At 38.2% G+C, this 27,874-nt stretch overlaps 1 protein-coding gene across 1 annotated transcript in view; it reads right to left on the bottom strand.

The window, feature by feature from the left end:
- Positions 1-27,874, bottom strand: part of LOC129406438 (complement factor H-like) — a 68,810-nt gene that overhangs the window by 25,385 nt on the left and 15,551 nt on the right. Inside the window, exons 4-8 of the mRNA XM_055144202.1 lie at positions 12,654-12,836; positions 10,551-10,727; positions 8,463-8,639; positions 7,522-7,704; positions 7,239-7,418 (exon numbers count right to left, since the gene is read on the bottom strand). Coding sequence (XP_055000177.1) covers positions 7,239-7,418; positions 7,522-7,704; positions 8,463-8,639; positions 10,551-10,727; positions 12,654-12,836 — 900 coding nt within the window. The remainder of the gene's footprint in view (positions 1-7,238; positions 7,419-7,521; positions 7,705-8,462; positions 8,640-10,550; positions 10,728-12,653; positions 12,837-27,874) is intronic.

Below are 27,874 nucleotides of genomic sequence, written 5' to 3'. Positions count from 1 at the left end.
TTAAAGGCGGGGGAAAGAATAAGTCAAAGGACTGGAGTTCATGCTGCTTGGGGAAGGCCAAGGTTCACTCCGTAGCACCACATAGTCTCCTGAGCACATTCAGGAGCAACTGCTAACACACAGGACCCGGGAATCGTCCCTGAGCCCCTCTGGGTGTGGGCCAAAAGCAACTTTTTAAAATTTTGCTTTTTCTTTTTTTTGGGGGGGGTCACACCCAGCATTGCTCAGGGATTACTCCTGGCTCTGCACTCAGTAATTACTCCTGGTGGCACTCGGGAGACCATATGAAATGCTGGGAATCGAACCTGGGTCAGCCACGTGGAAGGAAATGCCCTACATACGCCCTACCCGCTGTGCTATCACTCCAGCCCTACCGAAAGTAACTTTTTAAAAGAACAAAAACTTTTCAATATAGTCTACCAAGAGATACTGATTTATCAGGGAAAGAATCTATTTAGAAGATAACAAAACATACAAACAAGTTTTTGGCCAAGATAAGAAGGAAATATGATCCCTATTTATAAGATTAAAAATGTAAAACTTCCCTAGAGGTACAATAACTGTTCTTTTGCACTGTCTAGAAAGAAACATATAGCTTGACAAAATGCACCTGGTTAACAGATCATCTGTCTGATATTAGTTTGAAGAGCAGCAGAATTTAAAAGATTCCTCTATAATCATATAATCATGAGTTCCTATAAAACATAACATATTCTAAAGACGTCTTCAAATGAGAAGGATCCTGGATGTTTGTACCTAAAAAAGTTTTGACTCCACTATTGCTCTTTGAGTTTTGCTCTCTTCTCTCATAGTAAATCTTGATTTCATTCAAAGCTATATTGAAATACATAGAGTGAAAATTAAAAGACTTCTCAATTTTCCAAAATCGTATATTCAATTCAAGAAAATAATTGACTGATTGAGTATAGTTTATTCATAATTATTAACATCGTCAGATTTAGAACTTTGAAGTTAACCAACATATTTTTCCTGTGGCTGAGCACAGCATAATACACAAGCACTTGTCATGTATGTGCTGACCCTGGTTCAATCCTCAGAATCTCATATTCTAAACCCCTGATGTTTCAGAAATAAATCTCTGAGTGCAGAGGCAGCACTCTACCTGGATGTGGCCCAACTCCCCGCAAAACTACTTTGTTCTTTCTGATTTTAATATCTTGGTGGAGTTTTCTTTTCAATATGTTCACAAGGAACACCTTATTCTGCACTGTGCCTTGGTAGCTATGCCATTTGCTGGACCAACCATAAGACATCTCTCATCATTTTATATATAACCTGTTTAAGTTTTTAAATGTTTGTGTCAATTTACTTCTAGTTAGCATTTGTGTCCTTTTGATTTTCTAGGCATTAGATTGCAATCTTGCTTTAACTTTGTTCCTTGTTTTCTCATGTCTGTTTTAAAGCTATAGGTACCTTGGCTTACGCTATACCCATAGATTTCAGTGTGTTCTGCCATCATGTTAATTTTATTTATTTAAAGTATTTTCTACTACTAAATTCTTAAGAATTTACTTAAGAACTTGCTTATCATTCCAGATTTGTGAGATTACAAAATAACAAGTGTCTTTGGAGATCACGCCCAACGTGCAGAAGCCCTTCCCTAGCCCCCTGCTTGTGGTTTGGGGCTCACTCTGAAGCCCCCAGCCCTGCCTGGCCCCTTTGATCCACCTCAAAGACCACCCTGACCCCTCCCTTTGATCCACCTCAAAGACCACCCTGACCCCTCCCTCTTCCCCAGGTTATGGGGGTGTCACCACGTCAGAAAGCATGGCTTCACAAATGGGCGTGGTGTATTTCTGGAGTGGCCGCATTTATTTCTCCAATTCAATGCTTTGTGCTTTGGCCATAATTGATGTAATCTATTCCTTTGAAGAATACCCTGGTCATCTTAGTCACTATGTTTTGATAGTCAACTAGCCTAGCCTATCGTAACTCCACAAAAAATTTCAGTGAATGCATCAAGCTGCACATAAAGTCCTTTGTAAAAAGATCATAGCCCCATGTCTTCAGTTGAGGCCCCTCTAAAGCTAAGGAGAGCGCCTGATAGTAAAGTCCATAACAACATGAAGAAACAGCGAAAATCCCCACCACCAGAAGAGATGGAAGAGAGGATCTCAGTAGCCTCAGCAGCAACTTCCAGGAAATACAAACTTCTCTTGGATAAAGAATTCATAGAGGAAATCGTGAAGATGGTTGATGAACTCAAAGCAACTATGGAATGAACATCCAATATATTAAGGGAGGATATGGATGCAGCATTGGAATCGTCCACAAAGATAATCCAGGAAGAAATGAGAGCAGAAATTTCAAAGCTACGAACAGAAGTGACACAATTAAAAGAATCAGTAGATGAAATTATAAACTTGGTAGGAGCCCTCAATAGTAGAATGACTACAAGCCAAAGATAGAATCAGTGAGCTTGAAGACAACCTGTAGAAAGCAAATAGGCAACAACAAATAATGGAAAAAGACCTCAAAATGGCTCTAGAGCAGATTAGAGTCCTAGGGGATGACCTCAAGAGAAACAACATAAGAATCATTGGAGTACCAGAACCACAGGGGACCAATCCCAATGAAAAAAACACAATTAAAGACATCATTGCTAAGAAATTCCCAGAGCTAGAGAATTCAGACATCCAGATCCAAGGAGTCCGAAGGGTGCCAGCTAAATTGGACCCAAATAAAAAATCCCCAAGGCATATCATAGTCAGAATGATGGATGCCGTGGATAGAGACATAATACTGCCAGCAGCAAGATCAAAGAAGGAGATCATATACAAAGGAGCACCCCTTAGATTCACAGCAGACTTATCAGAAGAAACATTCCAAGCCCGAAGACAATGGTGGGATATAGTGAAAAAACTTCATGAAATGAACGCCTCACCAAGAATACTTTACCTAGCTTAACTCTCAGTTAAACTTGAAGGAACCATACACAATTTCACGGAGAAGCAACAGCTCAGGAACGTCATAGACGCAAGACCAAATTTAAAAGAAGGACTCAAAGGGCTACTATAAGACAAGGAAAAAACCTACAAGAACAACAAACCCTACAGAAAAATAGCACAAAATCCCATGACAATAATTTCTCTTAAAGTTAACGGTCTAAATGCACCAATCAAAAGGCACAGAGTGGCAAAATGGATCAGAAACTAAACCCAACTTTCTGCTGCCTACAAGAAACACATCTGAATAGTCAGAACAAACACAGACTCAAAATCAAAGGGTGGAAAACAATCCTGCAAGCAAACAGCTCCCTCAAAAAAGTGGGGGTGGCCATACTAGTATCCAACAACATAGATTTCAGGCTGAAAAAGATCAGTAGGGACAGTGAAGGTCATTTTCTATTCCTCAAGGGATATGTACCACAGGAAGAAATCACACTCAAACATATACGCACCTAATGAACAACCAGTTAAATACTTAAAAGAACTCCTAACAGAATTTAAGGAGGACATAACTAGCACAATAGTAGTTGGAGACTTCAACACTGCCTTATCACCACTGGATAGATCAACAAGAATAACACTCAGCAAGGAAACAATGGCTCTGAAGGAAGAAATGGAGGAGACAGGGCTAATAGACTTATACAGGGCTATACATCCCAAAAGAAAGAATACACATTCTTTTCCAGCGCACATGGAACGTCTTCCAAATTGACCACGTTCTGGGTCAAAAATTATACCTTAATAGAATCGGGAAGATAGAAATTGTATCAACTATCTTTTCAGACCATGATGCACGGAAGATGGAAGTTAATCACACACAGACGCGGAGAAACAAATCAAACACTTGGAAATTAAACAACTCACTATTGAACAATGAGTGGGTCACAAAGGAAATCAAGGAAGAAATCAAAAAATACCTTGATACAAATGAGAATGAAGACACAAGCTACCAGAACCTTTGGGACGCAGCTAAAGCTGTGTTAAGGGGAAAATTTATAGCTCTGCAAGCTTTCCTCAGAAAGGAAAAAAGGGCCTATGTAGATAGCTTGACTTCGCATCTCAAGATCTTAGAAGAGGACCAGCAAAAGGAACCCAAAACAGATTGAAGGAAAGAAATAATAAAACTTAGAGCAGAAATTAATGATATGGAAACCCAAAAAAAAATCCGAAAGATTAATGAAACAAAGAGCTGGTTCTTCGAGAAAATAAATAAAATTGATAAAGCTCTAGCAAGACTCACAAAGAAAGAGGGAGAGAGAACACTAATAAACTGAATCAGAAATGAAAAGGGTGACATCACAACAGAAACAAAGGAGATTCAAAAGATCATCAGAGACTAATTTGAAAGTCTGTATGCCACAAAACAAGAGAAGCTAAAAGAAATGGACAAATTCCTTGATTCCTACAATCTCCCAAGACTGAACCAAGAAGACTTGAAATACCTGAATGGGCCCATAAATATCAAGGAAACTGAAACTGTAATCAAAAGTCTCCCCAAAAACAAAAGCCCAGGTCCAGATGGATTCACTGGCGAATTCTTCCAAACATTTAAAGAAGACATGTTGCCAGTTCTCCTCATGCTTTTCTAGGAAATTGAAAAGACAGGAACCCTTCCAAACAGTTTCTATGAGGCACATATCTCCCTAATACCAAAAGCAAACAAAGACACCACTAACAAAGAAAACTATAGACCAATATTCCTGATGAGCACTGATGCGAAGATCCTCAACAATATACTAGCAAATAGAATCCAACAACTCATCAAAAAGATCATACACCATGACCAAGTGGGATTCAACCTGGGAGTGCAAGGATGGTTTAACATTCAGAAATCAATCAACATAATTCATCATATCAACAAAAATAAAGATAAAAACCATATGATCATATCAATAGATGCAGAAAAAACATTTGACAGGATCCAACATCAGTTTATGATAAAAACTCTCACCAAAATGAGTTTTGGAGGAACTTTCCACAAGATAGTCAAAGCCATCTACCACGAACCTATGGCAAGCTTCCATTCGATTCAGCAATACCTTCTGGGAATATATACTGGAGAAACAAAAAAGTATAGTCGAAATGACATCTGCACTTATATGTTCATCACAGCACTGTTTACAATAGCCAGAATCTGGGAAAAAACCAAGTGCCCGAGAACAGATGACTGGTTAAAGAAACTTTGGTACATCTATACAATGGAATACTATGCAGCTGTTAGAAAGGATGAAGTTATGAACTTTGCATATAAGTGGATCAGCATGGAAAGTATCATGCTAAGTGAAATGAGCCTGAAAGAGAGGGACAGACATAGAAATATTGCACTCATCTGTGGAATATAGAACAACAGAGTAGGAGACTAATATCCAAGAATAGTAGTATATAATACCAGGATGTTGACTCCATAGCTTGGAAGCTGGCCTCACAGGCTGGGGGAAAGTCATCCCAGATAGAGAGGGGAACACCAAGTAATATGTGGTTGGAGATCTTGCGCAGGAAGGGAGATGCGTGCTGAAAGTAGACTAGAGACTGAACAGGATGACCACTCAATACCCCTATTTGGAACCACAACACCCAAAAGGAAAGAGAGATATCAAATTAGAATGCCCCGCTACAGAGGTGGAGTGGGGCGTGGGGGACTGGACTGGGGGGGTGAGAGGCATACTGGTTTCATGGGTGGTGGAGAATGGACACTGGTGGAAGGATGGGCTCTTAAACATTGCATGAGGTAAAAACAAGCATGAAAATGTGTGAATCTGTAACTGTACCCTCATTGTGACGCATTAATTAAAAAATAAATTAATTAAATAAAAAAAAGAAAAAAAGAACAAGTGTCCTTAGAGAATGAGAATGGAATGAGGATAGACAGGTATTTTTTCGGGGTGGGCGTTGAGATTATTTTTGGTGTTTTTTGTTTTTTTTTTTTCTTTTGGGGGTCACACCCAGCAATGCACAGGGGCTATTCCTGGTTCTGCCCTGAATATTAACTTCTGTTTTGTTGTATCTGAAAGAAAATTGAAAGAAAATTGCTCACTATCATTTTTAGAGAGGCAAAACTCCTATGAGGAGTAGAACAAGTAAATGTTTTTTCGTTTTAGGGGCCAAAAGAAAAGATAATGTATTAGAAGCCATCATTTTCTCCTTTTTATTAGAACTAGTAGTTTAATTCATGAGTAAGACATAGCTCAACACTTGTAAATAATTTTATATCAGGGATAGAGAGATTCATGAGATAGTATCCTCAATTTCTACTTTTCCTCTATTGAAAGATTTTGTGCAATTACTGTTGTAATTGGGCTGGAGCAATAACATAGTGGGTAGGGCGCTTGCCTATTATGCAGATGACCGGGGTTCTGATTCCTCCACCCCTCTCGGAGAGCCCGGCAAGGTACCGAGAGTATCTAGCCCACACGGCAGATCCTGGCAAGCAATCCATGTGTACTCGATATGCCAAAACCAGTAACAAGTCTCACAACGGAGACATTACTGATGCCTGCTTGAGCAAATAAATCAATGAGCAACAGGATGACAGTGACAGTGACAGTGTGACTGTTGTAAGTTAAGATTGTACATCGCTGTCACTGTATCACTGTCATCCCTTTGCTCATCGATTTGCTTGCGTGGGCACCAGTAATGTATCCATTGTGAAATTTGTTGTTACTGTTCTGGGCCCTGCGGGCGAGATACTCTGGGTAGTTTGCTGGGCTCTACGAAAGGGGCAGAAAAATCAAACCCAGGTCGGCTGCGTGCAATGCAAACGCCATTCCTGCTGTGCTATCGCTCCAGCCCTAGAAAAAAATTTAAAAATGACCTTGCATACTTCCTGACAAAACTTTAAGCTTTATCCTTGAAAAATGGGTCATGTTTGTATATCCTTTCTGTTCTAATAATAAAAAAAAGGTTTTGGAGGATTTATCTTATTGGGCCATTTTTCTAACTTTGAAATACATAGATTAAACTAAAATGAGCAGCATCTCAGAAGGAGGAGTTTGGTCTTAATTACAAAAGGTAATGACAAGTCACTGACATAAGTCTGGGCTGATTAAATCTGAACTTCGGAAAAACCTCTGAGTTGCACAAATTGAAAAAATGTAATATAGAACAAAACAAGTCAACTTCCAGAATTCCCTGGTGAAAGCCAGGGAAGCCCTCTACACCAAATTACAAACAAAACTATGCACATATTCAAGAATAAATATTTAAATTAAAAATGGGTTTTCATATGAAAACCATACATTTAATAATGAAATTTGAGAGATATGCTCATACCGATGCACGTAGGAAGTTGGGTCCATCTTCCACGGAAACATGTAACTGATTTATCTCCAATCATTGTGAATCCATCCATGCATTTGAACTCGATTGACTCTCCATGATAATAAAGAGGAGCGGAGGAATCAGCAAAGCCATTCTCAAGTTCAGGTTTATCTCGGCATGTACTCTGCTCCGCTGCAAAAATTGTCATAAAATTATTATTTCTCCTCAGGATGCAAGATATACTTATACATGTAAAAACAAAAAAGTCTTCATTTCATTAGTGCTTAGACAATACCAATGCACATAGGCAGAGCTGTCCAATTTCCATCAACACACTGAATCTTCCTAGAACCTTTCATCAGAAACTGAGGATCACAAACATATTCCACCACGGCACTGTGTTCATAGGCTTCTCTCTCCACTTCTGTCGATTTTCCATTCAAAAGTGAAGGCGGGGAACCACAACGTTTAACACGATCTGTAGCAGAAATGTGTGACAAATGATTGATTTATAAAATTTCGAACATAGATATTGAGTTCATGGTAATTTTTCCTTGATATATTTATTTAATAATTTATTATAGCATTCTTAAGCAAGCTGTGCAAAAAATATATCATTATACAAGATTGATGTTTCTCAGATCTCTAATATTGAACTTAAATATTATAACTATGTTTAAGTCCAGAAAATGCATTCATGAATCTAATTATTATAAACTTGATTTAAATTCCACTCATATGTATTTCAACATAAATTACAAAATCCAATGCTCATATTCAATTAAAACATTATAATATTTAAAATGCCTTCATTGATGCTTCCATTTTTTTACTCTATTTGGATATTGTTTAAGCCATACATATTAATGAGTTGAATATGACCTTCTAGAATATTATTTAGAAATACTCAAGTGCTAAATGAAATTTGAAATGAAGCCAAAGATGAGAATTAGATTCAATGTTGTTGGTGCAATGGTTGGCAGGAGCAACATATTAGAAATCACACAGTGTCTAACTATACTCACACTAAATATTTCATGGAAAAATCATAAATTAATTTCTTTAATAAAGAAATGTGAGATATCTGCTACCAAATATATATCCTTCATGGAAAAGAATCTGTCTAATTGTATTACATCACAGCAACACTAGAAGCCAGCATAAAACTGAGAAGAAAAAATGTTGATGCAAAAAAATCTGAATTCTTCATTCAGCAATTGTAAGATAAATATTTACCTCTACATGTTGGAGGACTAGGAGACCATCCAAAGTGATAGCACTGAATTGAATCTGGTCCAACTCTCTCAAGTTCATTTCGACAAGAGAATTTCAACACCTCTCCAATTCTATATTTTCTTTTTGAGGGCATAGCCAATATGTTTTCATCTAAATTCGGGACAGTGCATTGTTTTTCTATAAAATGATAGAGCAGCTAAATGAAAATATGAACACAATCATTGGAAAGTAAACATCACATGTCACGTGAATAGGAGGTCTACAATGTCAAATAATTCCTCTTGGAAATAATAAATAATCATTATTTTAAGTGTCCTGTAATTTAGTTTTGACATCTGAGTGATGCTAATTTACTGAGCAGCAATAGATCCCATCAATATTTGGGAAATCAACTTCTTTGACTGAATGTAAATTTATCAACATATATATTAATGCAAACACTTGTATTATTAAACCATAAAAGTAACCTGTCATATTAAAAAATTTCACAATCTTTAAGCTGCAAAGAAACAAGAACACTATGCCTATTTAAAATAATTATAAAACTTGAAGGCATAAAGGCATTTCAATGTACCCTAGATGACAAATAAAATCATTTGTAATGGAGAAATTAAACTTAAAAACCATCTCATTTAAACATGAAAAGTATGGTGCTCAGAGCTGATGACTGGCTATACATTGGGGGTCCTGAATGTATATATAATATACTCTTGTGTTCTTCCTCTCTTGTTTATATTTTTGTTCATATTGGGAGGGGGTGTTCTCAAAGTGGGTCTCAAGAGTACAAAGATGCATCTGCTGTCCACCAGGGGTTGATTCAGTATAAGGACTCAAGGACCTGATGCTGCTCTGGATTTCTTGCTCCAACATCTCTGGGTCATTGTTGGGAAAACATGGCCTCAACAGCAACCAAAAGAGCTTTATTAGAGGGTCAGAGAGCTAGTGCAGAAGGTAAAGCTCTGGCCTTAATGTGCCTGACTCAGGTGCAGTCCTCAGGGCATCTGGTTCCCGGAGCACCTGAAAAAGTGATCCCTGGAGGCTGCAGAGCCAGGAGTAAGCCCTGAGCACAGCCAGCCAGGTGTGGCCCAAACATCCAAAGGCATGAGCCAAAAAAGTAAAGAGAGCCTGGATATAGGCTACTCATAATATATCAAATTGCCTCTAATCTCCCCTATCATAATTTCTTTTTAAAAGTACTCACCATTGAGTGAGAGTCTGATTTAGCTCTTATGATACAATTCTTTCCATATTATCTCTAGCTTCAATGTGAATCCAGACTCAGGCTTTATACTGCTTGAGTTTTTTTGTGTTTTGTTGTTGTTGTTGTTGTTGTTGTTGTTTTAAATCAAGAAGCGCAGCACTTACTCCCAGCTCTGGGATCAGGGATCACTCCATGAAGGGCTCAAGTAAACATAGGGGGTCCGGGATCAGGGAGGCAGGGATGCCACCTAGGTTTGCAGCTTGCAATGGAAAAGCCCTACCTGCTGCACTCTTGTTCCAGTCTAGATGCTTAAAACTAGGTCCACTTCTTTGCTCCCTCACCTGTTGCACATAACTCTCTACCCAGAAAACTTTTATTTAGGAATGCTTCTTTGCAAAGCTGAATTACTAAATTGAATTAAAATACCCACATCTCTATTTTCTAAATCCTTGAATTCTTTTGCTTCTTTGAATTAAAGTTGGTTGAATCTGATCGCTCTGAATAAGCACTGTGAGCTGAAAATAGGTAAAGGAACAAAAATGATAACCTTCATCATCTGTATTACAAGCCATAATTCCCAAAAGGAGAGAGAGAGAGAACAAGTTTCTATATTTACTTAATGTGGAGATCTTTAACTAGGATAACAAAATAATCATCCTTCACTCACAATGCCATAACATATTGGATCCAGAAAGTATAGTACTGTAACAATGCATTGTGTTCAACATAGATCACCCTCTTTGTGCTTCAAAACACCCATTTTTCCTAGTTTACATCAATTTGCAAGACAGCACCTTGATTTATATCATCATTTCTTAAAAATACCTCTAGATAATTATTCATCTGATGATTCTGTAAAAGAATAAAAACACAGAAACAGGACTTACCAAGACATAAAGGTTGATCAGACCAACCGTTGAGCTCACACACTATGGAACCACCGGTCCTTCCTGCTTTGGTTTCATAGCCAGGTTTGCATTGATACTCCAGCTGGTCATTGAGCATAAACCGTGCACCAATTCTTTTAATTAGAGCATTTTCAAATCCCGGCCTATCACAAGATTCTAATGCATATGAGAATTAGATGTTCCTATTCTTACCTAATGAAGTAATCTAATGGTGCAACTCCCATTCAAAGGGGTTAAAGACGTATTCATTAGTATGCTTTTCAAAGGTATCATAAAATTATCCAGAAAAATCAATGGCAGACCACTGATTGGAGTTACTCAAGAGGAAACAAAAGTTTCTATATTTGCCTTCTTGAAAAATTAAACCACATTATTTTCATTTAGACTTATAGATTCATAGCATACTGATAATAAATTGTGTCATAACAGATTTATGTATTTGAAATTGCATTTGTTTGTTTTGGTTTTTGCCCACAGCTAGTGAAGGTGAGGGGTCACACTGAGCTTAGGAATCACTCCTGGTGTTGCTAAGGGGACCATATTCTGATGCTTGGGATTGAACCCATGTTGGTTACTTGTAAGAAAAGCACACTACACATTACACTATCTTTCTAGCTCAGATTTGTGCATTTTTTCACTAACTAAAATTCATTTTGTGTAGTACTGTACCAACAATATTAGAAGTTCTAATATATATAACAGTGAAAAATTATTTATTAAATAAAAGGATTAATTTTAATAAAAAAATTAAATTTTAAACTATTCCATAAATCTCTTATTTTTTAATATATGCAATTTTAAAATGCACATACAATTTTGTTTTCTTAAATATTTTACTAGTGGTTTTTATGCCTATTAATTTGAATACATTCATAGTTCTATTGTTTAGAATAAGTGTGAAAAAAGTAAAATAACAACAAAATTCCATTTTCAAGAAAGTTATACTACAGTGATGTTGATAAAGTTTATAAAGATTTACTGATTTATCAAATATGAAAATTTGTTAAATACCCAGGTAGGTTGAAATTTACAAACACATAGTCAATGCTAATAAAATAAATATTAAAAATATTTGTCTCCCATAATAAGTGTGTTACAATCTTGAATCGAATATCACTTAGTGTAAAATGACTTTGACTTGAGGGCAATATTTTCTTTTCTTTTTTTCTTTGGTTAATGTACATAGAATAAAAATGAAAAATAAGAAACAAATCATCCAGGTTATATGACAGAAAAATTATTCATCATGTAATCGTAAATACATATGCATATATATATTTTGCTTTTTGGTTCATATCCTGCGATGCACAGGGGTTACTCCTGGTTCTGCATTCAGGAATTACTCCAGACGGTGCTTGGGAAACCATACGGGATGGAACCCAAGTGGGTGGCTTGCAAGGCAAACAACCTACACACTGTATTATAGCTCTAGCCCCCATACTTTCATTTCAAAAATAAATTTCCTATTTCGGGGTAGAGATTTTGACACTGAGTAAGTCACATGGAACTTAAATAAAAATACACAAAAACTTTTTACCTTTTGAATGAGTTCTCAATTACATTGTACTTTTTCTATTTGCCTTTGGCTCACACATGGAGATGCTCAGGGATTGCTCCTGCCTCTGCACTCAGAAATTACGGCTCTTGATTCTTTGAGGTCCATTTGGGAAGCCAGAGATGAAACTCAGATGTGCTGCATGCAAGGTGACCTGCTATACTATCTCTCTAGCCCGTATGCTGTCTTTCAAAGTGAAAATTACTTGAACTGAAAGGTATGCTGATATTTTTCCCTTACAGAACATTTATCTTAAATGCCCTACGTTATTCTATGTTTAAGAAGAAATTTATTTATTTTTAATACTTAATTTTCTAATTTTCTTTGGGTTTTGGATGACACTCAGTATAGTCCAGGGATCAATATTGGCTCTATGTTCAAATTATTCTGGAGGGCTCATACAACCATTATTTATATTTTCTGAAATTTGAAAGTACATGAGCACCTCACCCCAACTTTTGAGACATTATTAACAGTAATCCTTTGTGTAATGGTGACTAAGACCATTAATGCTAACAATTACTTACTAAAGCATTTAGGTTGAGCTGACCATCCAGTTAGCTGACAGGTAATTGTTCCTGAAGTTTCACCATTTGCTGTTGCAAATCCTGGTTTGCACTTGTATTCTGCTTGTTTATTTAAGGGATATTGAGTAGTAGCTTCAGAAAAAAAACCATTCTGAATTTCTATGTCTGAATGTGAACATGTTTCTAAAAAGGAGAAAGCATGAAGAAAAGAAAAGTATGCATTCAATAATTGTTTTCATAACAAGTCAAATAATACATAATCATATAAAACAAAATTTAAAAAAATGAGATACCACCTCACACCACAGAGACTGGCTCACATCCAGAAGAACAAAAACAACCGCTTGAATGTGGGGAGAAAGGAACCCTCCTACACTGCTGGTGGGAATGTTGACTGGTTCAGCCCTTTTGGAAAACAATATGGTCGATTCTCAAAAAATTAGAAATTGAGCTCCCATTAGATCCAGCAATACCACTCCTGGGAATGTACCCCAGAGAAGCAAAAAAAGTGTAGTCAAAATGACATCTGCACCTGTATGTTTATCGCAGCACAGTTTACAATAGTCAGAATCTGGAAAAAAACCGAATGCCTGAGAACAGATGACTGGCTAAAAAATCTTTGGTACATTTACACAATGGAATACTATGCAGCTATTAGAAAGCAAGAAGTCATGAAATTTGCATATAATTGGATCAACATGGAAAGTATCATATTGAGTGAAATGAGTCAGAAAGAAAGAGACAAACAGAACGATTGCACTCATATGTGGAATATAAAGTATCAGAGAGTACGAGCTAGCAATGATGCAACCTCTGGCAGAAAGCCCTGTGGACTTAGTCATTAAAATACTAAAATACAGAAACATAGAACCTCACTACCGCTACTGTGGCCACATGACCTCATATCTCCTCATTCTCAGCAGTGGAAAACAAATTATCAAATGCTTCCTTTCCAACAGGTCCGAATCTGGGGGGGAAACTCCAAACAATAATAGTGAGGTTTTTTTGTTTGTATGTAATCAAAGTAAAGAGAAAGTAAAGTGAAATTTATCAACTACAGAGGATGGGGTTGGGGGTTGGGGGATGGGGGTCGGGGGTAGGTTTACTGTGGTTCTCAGTGGTGGAATATGTGCACTGGTGAAGGCATGGGTGTTCGAGCATTATGTAACTGAAACATAAGCCTGAAAGCTTTGTAACTTTCAACATGGTGATTCAATAAAAAACATAAATTAAAGAATAAATAAATAAATAAAAATAAATATCTGTTAAAAAAAGATTTTAATATGCCAATTCCTTTGTCAGAGAAAATAGACTGAGTTTCTCAAGAGATTTTATCAGCATATATCATGAAAAATTTATTGAGGCCTGGAGGAACAGTACAGGTGCTAAGGTACATGTTTTGTCTATGGATGGTCCCAGCTCCATGCCATGTGGTACTGAGGGCATCCTGTGTGCAGAGCTGAAGGGCTCTGAACCCTGTTGAGGTGGGCAGGTATCCCATGCACTGCAGGGCCAGAGAACCAATGAACACTCTAGTCTTTGCATTGAACTGCTACTGGTTGGGGGCCCCTGGTTGGGAAACTTAAACAAACAAGGTTGAAGCAAAGCAATATGAAAACACTCCATTTTCTAATCTGGAATCATGAGAGATTTGCCTGTTTAAGAAGCATGGAACCCTTCTTTTATATGAATACAATTATATCCCAGAGCTCTTTATATATTGAGTTCTATACTAGGTCTTATTTTAAATACTGCCTAGTTTGGCTCTCTCTCTCTCTCTCTCTCTTTAATGTAGGAGTGCTGCTATTTATTCAGTTATTGATTCAGATGATTTAATTGGATATGAACTCTACATTTTATAAAAAAATTTATTGGATATCTGAGATAGACCATTAAAAATCTGTTCATAATTGGTTTTCTTAGTCATACAAAGATCTAGCACCCATCCCTCCACCAGTGTACCTTTCCCACCACCAATGTCCTCCCTTTCCCCACCACCATCCCCTAAGCCCCCACCCCATACCCCGAGCCTACCTCTATGAGAGTCACTTTCCTTCTTGTTCTCTCTCTCCTTTTTGTTTTATGCATTATAGTTTTCAGGACAGTTGCTAAGACATCATGATGTTTGTTGAAGGCATTTGATATTTTTATCAGAATGGTAAGGCTGGAGTAGCTTTTCAATTGGGTGGAAGCTTAGAGTGGGGATTTGATTGCTGAGGCTTCTGGAAGTACAGAGGGGGGTTGGGGAGGTAGCCCATCCTGCCACTAAGAAAGCTTGGAGATTTCAGTCACAAAACTTGCATACCAAAATTTTCAGCAGATTGTGTGTTGGTGAGATCTGTCCTGAGGTGGTGGAGTCAGGCTTGGTGTATGGAGGCGATTTTGGATTGTGGAAACAAGCAGTGGCTCAGGACTCTGCTTGGGTGGTCACAGGGGAAACCACACCCCCTCCAATTTACCCTGGTCTCTTCGGACATCTGTGATTCCGAGCTTAACTGCTGCTTTTGATCTCTTTTGAAATTTATTTATGGGTCCCTGAGGTAAGGACAGTGATAGAGCTTACAGGGTGATGCTGGAGTTGGTTTGTGGTGGTGACTGCCAGTGCTTCCATGAGTATTAGAAAGTGGGGGGAGATAGACCATCCCAACTTTGAGGTAGACAGGAGATTTCAGTCACAAAATCTGTATACGAGTATTTTCAACAGATTATATCTTGGTGAGGTCTGTCCTGAGACAGTGGAATCAGACAGGGGTATGGCAATGATTTGGGATTATATAAACAAGTGGTTGCTGGGGGCTCTGCTTGGACAAGCCACCAGGCCAACTTGTCCCCCTATGATTTACCCCACTCTGTTCAGCCATGTGCGGGTCGGAGATGAACTGTGACCTTTGATCTCTTTCTAGATTTATATGGGTCTCTGAAATAAGGCCAATAAATGAGCTGTCACAACTGAGTTGGAGGTGGTTTGTGGGTGAGACTCCCACATACCTAACTTTTGGCCCTTTATTTTCTCAGTAAACTTGGTCCCAAGTTACTGGGGTCTGGCCAGAGGCAGAGCAATAATTTTTGGGTATTAGGAAGCCCAAAGAAACCATCAGGCTGCTCTTCCACTTGCCCCAGAGGTACAGGTTGACCTGTTTTTGGCATCATATTCCCCTAGTCTGATTCTCTTAAGAAAACCAATTGCCACATCTCAATTTAGACCCTGATTATCTCAGCTTAGGCCCTTCCACAACAGCTATTACAGCTTTTGACACTGAGAGTGCAAAATGTTTGCCTTGGAAATTCTTTTCCTTTTTCGAATTTTTTTTTACTTCTAAATGACTTAAATTCTTGCTTAATGCCATATGAATTTATGCTTTTCAATCAACTTGAGGAATATCAGCAAATTCATTTAACTATCTTCTAAAGCCAAACTTACAGAATGCCATTTTACTTCAGAGCACATTCATGTCAGTTACTACTTCTCTTTCCAGAACTCAACATTTATTCAGTAGTATATGGATCAAAATATTTTAAAATGATTTAAAAAAACATCATAAATAAAACTTCATAAGATGGGATAAAGTAGTTATGACAGAGAAATTTGACCATTATATTTATATAAATGAAAAGAACACTAAACCAAATTCACTGCAAGAAAGTAAAAAAAGAAAGTTGGAAAGCATCTTATTACACAGCCAGTTACTGAAAGCTTTCTAAATCAATATATAATTGACAATATAACTTGTTCATACAATTCAAGCATCCATCAAGAAATAGCCCAAATTATAACCTCATGGCACCTCCTGAATTACTAGAAAAAGACCAACAAAGGAAACCCCACAAAGCAGAAGAGGAGATATATCAAAACTTAGGAAAATTCAATGAAATAGAAACAATTCTGTAGAATAACAACAAAACCAGCATTGCCTTTTAAGTAGAGGAAACAAGAGTGTGAAACTGGTCATTCTAATTCAATTTAGAAAGAAACAAAAGATAGACAATTCAAAAATGCCATATCAGAAATAAAGGAAGTTCTAAAAAATAACACAAAAAATTTCACAGTATCATCCAAGATTCTATAAAAAAGATTTTCCATGAAATTGGAAAACCTAAAACCTATAAATATTTTTTCTTGGAATTCTTTAATCTCTCAAGGCTAAGTCAGGAGGAATCTGCATACCTCATTAGTTATTAATAAGGAAATGAAAATAATAATTGTAAGTCGCCCTAAAGGGTTTGAGAAATTGGTTTAGATGCAAGTTCAACTCCCAGCACTGAACGGTCTCCCAAGAGAGCTTTTCCCACAGTTCTCTGGAGTGTCTCAAGTATCTCTATCCTCACAGAATCTGGTCAACATCAGGTCTTCAGAGTTTTACACTAAACTGCTGCAATATCTGATGATGAATTTCCTGTGTGACCACTGAGTCACTGAGCTTCAGTTTTTTTTGTTTTTTGGTTTTTTTTAGTTTTTTGGTCACACCTGGAGATACACAGGTGTTACTCCTGGCTTTGCACTCAGGAATTACACCTGGCCATGCTCAAGGGATTATATGGGATACTCGGAATCGAACCCGAGTAGGCCGCATGCAAGGCAAACGCCCTACCCACTGTGCTATCTCTCCAGCCCCCTGAGCTTCACTTTTTATGCCCAGTTTCCCCCTAAGAAAAAATAAGCAAATCAAAATTACGAACAAAAAATAGTACTAAAAATAAGAGCCCCAACCAAAAGATTTTACTAGACAATTTTTCCAAACCGTTAAAGAACTTTTTCTTTTTTTATTCTCAAATGTCTTTCAGAAGCTTAATGAAACTGGAATTATCTGGACACTTTTTATTTTGTTTTGTGTCTGGATCCCACACCCCTACATGCTCAGAATTTACTCCTGGATCTGCCCTCAGGAATTACTCCTGGCATTAGTCAGGGAACCATATGGATTCCTGAGATTGAACCTGGGTTGGCCACATGCAGAATGCCTTACCTGCTGTACTATCTCTCCAGCTCTGCCTCTGAGGCCATTGTTATCCTGATATCAAAAACAGACAGAAGCAGCATATAAAAGAAACTTAAAGAACAACACCCATGATGAACATAGATGGGAAGATCCTCAATAAATTCAAGATGAACCAAACCCCAGCCCAGGAAGCATTAAGGGAATAATAAATCATGACTAAGTCGGAGTGACATCAGAGACAGGTTTGGTTAAGTACATGCGAATCAATACAGTATATCACAACAACACGAGCAAGGAAACATTAATTTCGTCCAATGTTTCTCTACATCTATGACTTTAATCGTTCCTTCCTTTTAGAGTAAAATACCCATTTATGATAAAAACCCAGAACAAAATGGGGAGAGAAATTTTCCTCAATCTACTGGAAGGCATTTACAAATTCAAGCTAAAATAATACTCAATGGCATAAGATGGAGAGATTTTCTTTAAAGATCAGGCCCAGGAAATGGATTTTTACACTCACCACAATTCCATTTAGCTTGTAAGTCTTCACAGCAACGGGACAAGAAATGATATTAAAGGGAATCCAGAAAGGAAAATGAATCACACTTTTTCTAAGTAACATAATATCATACTTATAAAAACCAAAAAAGCTATGAAAAACTCCTAGAAATAATATATATATACAGGAAAGTGGCAGAAATCCATTGCATTTTACATGCTAACAGTGGAAAAGAGAAAAGTAAAAATAAAACAGTGTCATTCACACTGTGCCCTAAAGAAACTAATACCTGGAAATTCACTAAACCAAAGAGATGGAAAACATTAAAAAAAAGTATCAATCATTGAAATAGAAATAAATGCAAAGAATTTGAAACACATACACTGTTAATGATTTGAAGGATTACTATAGTTAAAATGGTGATATTACATATTCAGTGCTATACCTATCAATATTCATGTGACTTTTTATAATTATTTCAATTGATTGATTGTCACACCCAGCAATGCTCAGAGGACACTCCCCGGCTCTGCACTCAGGTATAAATTCCAGGCAGTGTTCAAAGGACCATATGGGAAGTCAGTTGTTGAACCCAGGTCAATTAAAAGTTGGATAAGCATCTTACTCATTGTAGTATCTCTCTGGCCCATTGTAGGGCATTTTCAAAAAAAAATTATTGAATCATCGTGAGATAGTTACAAACTTTCATGTAACTATCAAACTATCATACTCATATGTGAGCTATGAAGAAACCTTGTAGGGAACTATACAATGGCCAAACTATCAATGATCAATGGTCAAACACCCATCCCTCCACCAGTGCATATTCCTCAGCACGAATATATCCGGTATATCCCCCCTTTCCCACCCTCCCCTTACCTCCATGATAGACAATATTCTCCATACTCTCTCTCTACTTTCGGTCATTATGGCTTGCAATAGAGACAGTGAAAGGTCCTCAGGTTTGGTCCATTATCTACTTCCGGCATGCATCTCCCATCCCGACTGATTCCTCAGGCATCATTTTCTTAGTGATCCCTTCTCTGTTTCATCTGTCTTCTTCTCTCCGCTCTTGAAGCAGTCTTCCAGCTATGGGGCAATCCTCCTAGCCCTTTATTTATTTATTTACTTACTTACTTACTTACTTACTTAAATATTTAATTATTTATTTTTATTGAATTACCATGTGGAAATTTACAAAGCTTTCAGGCTTAAGTCTCAGTTACACAATGCTCAAACACCCATCCCTTCACCAGTGCACATATTCCACAACCAAGAACCACAGAACAACAGTAAACATCCACCCCCCTCCCCAGCCCCTTACCCCACCTGTGTAGCTGATAAATTTCACTTTACTTTCTCCTACTTTGATTATATTCAATATTTCAACAAAAATCTCAGTATTATTGTTTGGAGTTCCCCCCCCCCACCCACCAAAAAGTAAGACTTGCTGGAAAGAAGCTTTTGATAATTTGTTTTCATTGCTGATAATGAATATGACCTCATATCCTCCTGGCCCTTGTATCTACTGTCCTTGGGTGTCAGTTTCTTGCAATTGTTATTCTTTTCTTCAAAAACTAGAAATTGAGTTTCCATATGACCCAACAATACCACTTCCGGGAATATATCCCGAGAATGCAAAAAAAATACAGTAAAAATGACATCTGTACCTAATTTTTTTCATTGTACCACGGTTCACAATAGCCAAAATCTGGAAGCAACCAAAGTGTCCTAGAACAGAGGACTGGTTAAAGAAACATTGGTACATCTACACAATGGAATACTATACAGCTGTCATGAAATTTGCTTATAAATGGATACATATGGAGAGTATCATGCTAAGTGAAATGAGTGAGAAATAGAGGGACATACATAAAAGGACTGTACTGATTTGTAAGGTAGTTTTAATGATATAGAAGTTATAGGTTAAATGTAGTAATAAATTTTCCAGAATAGCCAAAGCAGTTTCAGGAAAGAGAAGATGAGAAACTTTTCTTTACCCAAATTATCTTTATCAGGGAAATGCAAGTCAAGATATGACTTCCCACCAGTAAGACTAGGACCTGTTAAAAAGATGCGAATAAACCAGTGCTGACAAGAATGTATAGAAAAGGAACCCTCATGCGCTGTTGATGAGAATGATCCTTGGTTCAGCGTCTTTTGAAAATAATAACAACCAGCATGTAGGGAGCCATTTTATCTTACTGATCTTATCCTGTCACTATTTGTTTATCACTAGCTAACCCCATGCCACACCTAGCAAATGTTGCCACTCCTAATCTTACTGATCTTATCCTATCAGAATTTGTTTATTATTAGCCAAAGCCCATGCCACACCCTGCATTTCAATTGGGGGTGCAGGCATGCATACTATACCACCTCCTCCCAGCAGGGAGGTATAAATAATAACTGCCTCAGAATCAATGCCTTTTCTCCCTCCTCCGGGCTCTGCATCTTTTCATTCAGCTGCGTCCCCTTCCCAGCCCCATGAAGGGTTCTCCCTGCTGAACAGAACGAGACCTCCACATCGACCTCCACACCGGCAATTCCACTTCTTGCATATATCCTAAGGCTTCAAAAACACTATTGTGAGAAAAGACATTTGCACTTTTGTATTTAATATAGGGTGATCCAGAATAGCCAAGTTCCAGGAAAAGCCCACATACCTAAGAATAGAGGAGTGGATAAAGAAACAAAAGTCCGTATGCAAAACAGAAGACTGCTCAGCTATATGAACTGGTGACATCCTGCAATTTGCTTCAATGTGGATGGAGGTAGATGACACATACTATGGTCTCAGTCTATTAATAAAACACTTATTTTGGTTTAAAATTGCTAACTTTTATTGATAATATTCAATTTAAAAAATTGTTGTATTCCATTTTTGTTCCAGGCATGTAGAGTTTTATCCCTTTTCCAATGCACTATCCTCCAGCAGGGTCCCCAGTTTTCCATCCAACCCCAGCCTGCCTCTGCTGCTGGCACTTTCCCCCTTCTATTGTCCTAGTACTCCCTTCTCTAGTTTATCCTACTCATCCCTCACCCAGTGACAATATTCCTACTGAAAACCACTTCTATCCTTCCTCTCTCTTGACTTTGGCCCTTTGATGGTTCCCTACATGGTTTCCTCATAGCACACATATGAGATAGAGCATTCTAAATATTTTTTTCTTTTTGAGTCAACCCTGTAATGCACAGGGGTTACTCCTGGCTCTGCACTCAGAATTACCCTTTGCGGTGCTCAGGGGACCGTATGGATCATGGGAATTGAACCTGGGTCGGCTGCGTGCAAGGCAAATGCCCTACCGGTTGTGCTATTGCTCCAGTCCTGAGATAGAGCATTCTGTGATGAAACTGTGTTGATAGAAATAAGTCAGAAGGAGGACTTACACTGTGGGAATTCTTTTATTTTAAAAGAAGAATTAAGGCATGAGTTAAAAAAGGAATTCATAGCTGAATTTCATGTATATAGTGTTCAAGACTAAATTCTTTCACAAGCGGAATATTTTTTGAAAAAGCTTAGAAGAATGCATTTGTTATTCCCTACTATATTTGTTCATGTCCTGCAGATGAGACAGATCATTCTTTTTTCCCTTCTCCACTGACTAAGTTCAATGAGCACAATACACAAGATCTATCCACATGAAAACAAACTGTATGGTTTCATGGGGTTCTTTTTTAATTTTTTAATTGAATCACTGTGAGATACGATTACAAAGCTTTCATGTTCGAGTTTCAGTCATAGAATGATCAAACACCCATCCTTCCCACAGTGCACATTCTTGACCATCAATGTCCCCTGTATACTCTTCTCCCTTTTTCTAAACTCTCCAGCTTCTGTGGCAGACAATTTCCCCCATACTCTCTCTAATTAGGGGCTCTATGGTATACAATGTAGATACTGAGAGGCTATCACGTTTTGTCCTTTATTTACTTTCAGCACATATCTCCCATCCCGAATGATCCCTTCAACCATCAGTGACTTAGCGTTCCCTTCTCTATTCCAGCTTCCCTTCTCCCCCAGTCTTTCTGGTCTATTTCTCTATTGTCCTTGGGTGTCAGTCTCATGTTATGTTATTTTATATTCCATAAATGTGTGCAAACATTCTATGTCTTTCCCTCTCTTTCTGAATCATTCTACTTAGCATACTATCCATGACCATCCACTTATAAGCAAATTTCATGACTTCATCTTTCCTAACAGCTGCATAATATACAAATTATGAAAGAGAAGAGATATTAAAAAACAATCACTTTCATAATAGTACCTATGAAAATCAAGTACCCGGAATCAATTTCATGTTTTCTCATACAGAGTTTACTTATGGTCTTTGAGAGAGAAATAAATTCTATAAGCCATAGGAGGATTTCTAAGACTTCTAATGAGCCTCCATTTATGAATCCTCCTACTCGACATGTCTTTTTCCCTGTTGGGAGAAGCTGCATGAAAGTAAGTCTTCCCTCACACTTGCAGAACCAACCCAGCTATAGGTGGCATCCTCTTTGTTTTCTCAAGATCAATGCTGGACGCTGACTTCTTCCTTTCCAGAGGACTGAGAGTTAGCTCTTTGGGTGCAAATATTAGACATCTACAAATACTTGGCTTTCACAGTGAAAAATGGGACAGATCATGGCATGAGGATTGGGTGTGAGTCAGGTGTGCAGGGAATTAGGTGGTCCATGAGTGAAAAGAATCAATAGCAAGGGTTTCTATGAGTCTTGGAAGTGGGGTTTCCAGAAGGTCAGAAAACTGGTTAGTAGGATCCATTAATGGCTTTTGAGCCTCTTTTTGGAATGCCAGAATCAGTTTTCAGCAACTGTGTGAAAATATTTCTGCTAGAGTCTCTGAATCCCACAATGATAGTCATCAGGGTAAATGTCAGCACGCGGGTCATTTGCAGAAGTTACTCCTATCCTGCCGTCTTGCTTATCTGAGTCTTTCCTACAAGTTTCAACGTTTTTTTCTATTTTACTGCATTCTTGACACATACTTATCAAGAAATATGTATGGTATCCATTCATACACAGAAAACATAAGTTTAAAATAAGAAGGGTAGGGCTCACCTGGAACCCCCCCCCCCAACTCCCTGCGCTGCATAGACGCGCGTCTCAGCTCCTCTGTAATGCTGAAACTCCCAATCAGGTACTGACAAAGAGGATCTGGACTCCACCTACCGACCCAAGGGGCACTCTGCCACCAGACTACCCGGCCCTGCCCCCCAAAAAGTTTACTTGGGGCGTGGCCTGTAGCTCAGAGGCGTAGCCTCAAAGGGGGCGTGGTCACTTGACAGAGTGTCAGCCGCTTATGTGGCCGCAGTTTCAATTTTTCTTACATTACATACTCTATAACCTGTTTCTTTGAATATCACCCTGTTCATCTGAATCATTTTTTGCAAAAATAGTCCCTTAGCTGAGTTGTACTTCCCAAAAGCTGTCAGTGGATAATAGAATCTCCACAACTCCTCATAAAGACAGCATGGCCTTAAGTCATCACTAAAGGCCCCACATAAACCAAGAGGAGATTGTGAGAATAAGAAAGTATTCTGGAATTGGTATAAAGCCTCCAACATCAACTTAGCACTAACAGCATCGCCCCTGCAGAAAGAAGGAATAGGGATAGACAACTAGAAGGCTACAACTCTAGACTTCCACAACAATATGAAGAAACAGCTAAAATCCCCTCCATGAAGAGAAGATGAAGAAACGATTCCAAAATCTCCAAAGAGTCCATCCTCATACTGCCTACAAAAAACACACCTGAACAGTCAGGGCAAACACAGACTCAAAGTCAAAGGGTGGGAAATTATCCCACAAGCAAACAACTCCCTCAATAAAGCTGGGGTGGCAATACTAGTATCGGACAACATAGATTGCAGGTTGAAAAGATTAGGAGGGACAATGAAGGTCACTTCCTATTTATCAAGGGATATGTACAACAGGAAGAAATCACACTCTTAAACCTATATGCACCTAATGAGAGACAGGCTAAATACTTAAAACAACTCCTGACAGACTTTAAAAAGGATATCGCTAACAGCACAATAGTAGTCGGAGACTTCAACACTGCCCTATCACCTCTGGATAGATCGACAAGAACAAAACTCAGCAAGGAAACACCGACTCTGAAGAAAGAAATAGAAGAGAGAGACCTAATAGACCTATGCAAAGCTTTACACCCCAAAAAGAAAGAATACACATTCTTTTCCAGTGCACATAGAACATTCTCCAAAACAGACCATGTACTAGGTCACAAAACATACCTCAATAAAATCAGAAAAATAGAAATTGTATCAACTATCTTCTCAGACCACTATGCACTGAAGATAGAAGCTAATCACACACAGACGCAGAGAATCAAAGCAAACACCTGGAAATTAAACAGCTCAATGTTGAACAACAAGTGGGTCAGCAAGGAAATCAAGGAAGAAATCACAAGATAACTCGAAACAAATGAAAAAGAAGACACACGCTACCAAAACCTATGGGACTCAGATAAAGCTGTGTTAAGGGGAAAAATTGTAGCTCTGCAAGCATTCCTTAGGAAGAAAGAAAGGGTCTACATAGATAGCTTGTCTTCACAGCTCAAGGCCTTAGAAAAGGATCAGAAAAAGGAACCCAAACTACACCGAAAGAAAGAAATAATAAAAATTAGAGCAAAAATTAACGACATGGAAGCCCAGAAAACAATCCGAAAGATCAATGAAACCAAATCTGGCTCTTTGAGAAAATAAACAAGATTTACAAACCACTAGAAAGACTCAAAAAGAAACAGAGAGAGGACCCTAATAAACCGAATCAGAAATGAAAGGGGGGACATCACAATAGAAACCAATGAAATTCAAAAGATTGTCAGAGATTACTTCGAAAGCTTGTATGCTACGAAACAAAAGAACCTAAAAGAAATGGATGAATTCTTGATTCCTACACTCTCAAAAGAATGAACAAAGAAGACTTGGAATACCTGAATAGACTCATTAATATTATGGAAATTGAAACGGTAATCAAAAATTTCCCCAAAAACAAAAGCCCAGGTCCAGATGGATTCACAGGCGAATTCTTCCAAACATCTAAAGAAGACTTGTTGCCAGTTCTCCTCAACCTTTTCCAGGAAATTGAAAAAACAGGAACTCTCCCAAACAGTTTCTATGAAGCACACACATATCTCCCTAATACCAAAAGCAAACGAAGACAAGAAAGAAAGAAAATTATAGACAAATATCCCAGATGAACACCGATGAGAAGATCCTCAACAAAATATTAGCAAATAGGATCCAACAACTCATCAAAAAGATCATACACCATGACCAAGTGGAATGCATCCCAGGGATGCAAGGATGTTTTAACATTCGGAAATCAATCAACATAATCCATCTATCAACAAAAGTAAAGATAAAAACCATACGATCATATTAATAGATGCAGAGAAAGCATTTGACAAGATCCAACATCCGTTCATGATGAAAATCCTCACCAAAATGGGTTTTGGAGGAACTTTCCTCAAGATAGTCGAAGCCATCTACCACGAACCTATGGCAAGCATTATCATCAATGGAGAAAAACTAAGGGCCTTTCCTCTAAGATCAGGCACAAGACAAGGATTCCCACTCTCACCACTTCTGTTCAATATAGTCTTGGAAGTATTTGTGATAGCTGTTAGACAAGAAATTATGGGCATCCAGATAGGAAAGGAAGAAATCAAACTCTCACTATTCACAGACGATATGATACTATACCTAGAGAAGCCTAAAGCCTCTACTAAGAAACTCTTAGAAACAATATAATTATACATTAAAGTTGCAGGCTACAAAATCAATACCCAAAAATCCATGGCCTTCCTATACACAAACAATAGGCAGAGGAAAGGGACATGAAAAAAGCAATCCCATTCACAATTGTGCCCCAGAAAATCAAGTACCTCGGAATCAGCTTAACCAAGGAAGTAAAAGACCTCTACAAAGAAAACTATAAAACACTACTCCATGAAATAAAAGAGGATATGAGGAAATGGAAACATATACCCTGTTCATGGATAGTGAGAATTAATATTGTCAAAATGGCAATACTCCCAAAGCATTATACAGATTCAACATGATCCCTATAAGGATACCCATGACATTCTTCAAAGAAATGGATCAAGCAATCCTAAAATTTATATGGAACAACAAATTCCCACGGATAGCTAAAACAATTCTTGGGAAAAAGATGATGGGAGGCATCACCCTCCGCAACCTTAAACTCTACTACAAAGCGGTAACAATTAAAACACCATGGTACTGGAACAAAGGCATAGCTACAGACCAATGGAACATGGTGGAATATCTCTACACACAACCCCAAATGTATGATCATCTAATCTTTGATAAGGGCGCAAGAAATGTGAAGTGGTGCAAGAAATGTGAAGTGGAGCAAGGAAAGCCTCCAAATGGTGCTGGCACAACTGGACAACTACATGCAAAAGAATGGGCTTAGACCTCGACCTGACACCATGCACAAAAGTCAGATCAAAATGGATTAAAGACCTCAACATCAAACCACAAACCATAAGGTACATTGAAGAGAAGGTCGGCAAAACCCTCTACTATATTGAAGATAAAGGTGTCTTCAAAGATGACATGCAACTGGCCAACTAAGTGGAAACAAAGATCAACAAATGGGACTACATTAAACTTAAAAGCTTCTGCACCGCAAAAGATACAGTGACCAAAATGCAAAGACAATCTATAGAATGGGAAAGGATATTCACCCAATAGCCACCCGAAAAGGGGTTGATGTCAAGGGTATATAAAGCACTGGTTCAACTTTACAAGAAGAAAATATCCAACCCCATCAGAAAATGGGGTGAAGAAATGAACAAAAACTTTCCCAAAAAGGAGATACGAATGGCCAAAAGGCACATGAAAAAGTGCTCTGCATCACTAATCATCAGGGAGATACAGATCAAAATAACCATGAGATACCACCTCACACCACAGAGACTGGCAAAGAACAAAAGCAACAAAAGCAAAAAGAACAAAAGCAACCGCTGTAGGAAAGGTTGTGGAGAGAAAGGGACCCTTCTACACTGCTGGTGGGAATGCCGACTGGTTCAGCCCTTTTGGAAAACAACATGGACGATTCTCAAAAAATTAGAAATTGAGCTCCCATTAGACCCAGCAATACCACTGCTGGAAATATATCCCAGAAAAGCAAAAAGTTATAATGGAAATGACATCTGCACTCATATGTTCATCGCAGCGCTATTTACAATAGCCAGAATCTGGAAAAAACCCGAGTGCCCTAGAACAGATGACTGGTTGAAGAAACTCTTGTACATCTATACAATGGAATACTATGTAGCTGTTAGAAAAAATGAGGTCATGAAGTTTGCATATAAGTGGATCAACATGGAAAGTATCATGCTAAGTGAAATGAGTCAGAAAGAGAGAGACAGACATAGAAAGATTGAACTCATCTGTGGAATATAGAATAACAGAGTAGGAGACTAACACCCAAGAATAGTAGAAATAAGTATCAGGAGGTTGACTCCATGGCTTGGAAGCTGGCCTAACGTTTTGGGGAGAGAGCAACTCAGATAGAGAAGGCAACATCAAGTAAAATGTGGTTGGAGGCCATGCAGGGGAAGGGTGATGCCTGCTGAATGTAGACTAAAGACTGAACACAATGGCCACTCAACACCTTTATTGCAAAGCACAACACCTAATTAGAGACAGAGAGAACAAAAGGGAATATGCTGCCACAGTGGCAGGGTAGGGTGAGGGAGATGGGATTGGGGGTGGGTGGGA

Source organism: Sorex araneus, chromosome 7 (genome assembly GCF_027595985.1).
Source record: "Sorex araneus isolate mSorAra2 chromosome 7, mSorAra2.pri, whole genome shotgun sequence".
NCBI lineage: Eukaryota > Metazoa > Chordata > Mammalia > Eulipotyphla > Soricidae > Sorex > Sorex araneus.
This window is presented reverse-complemented; position numbering and strand designations above follow the sequence as displayed.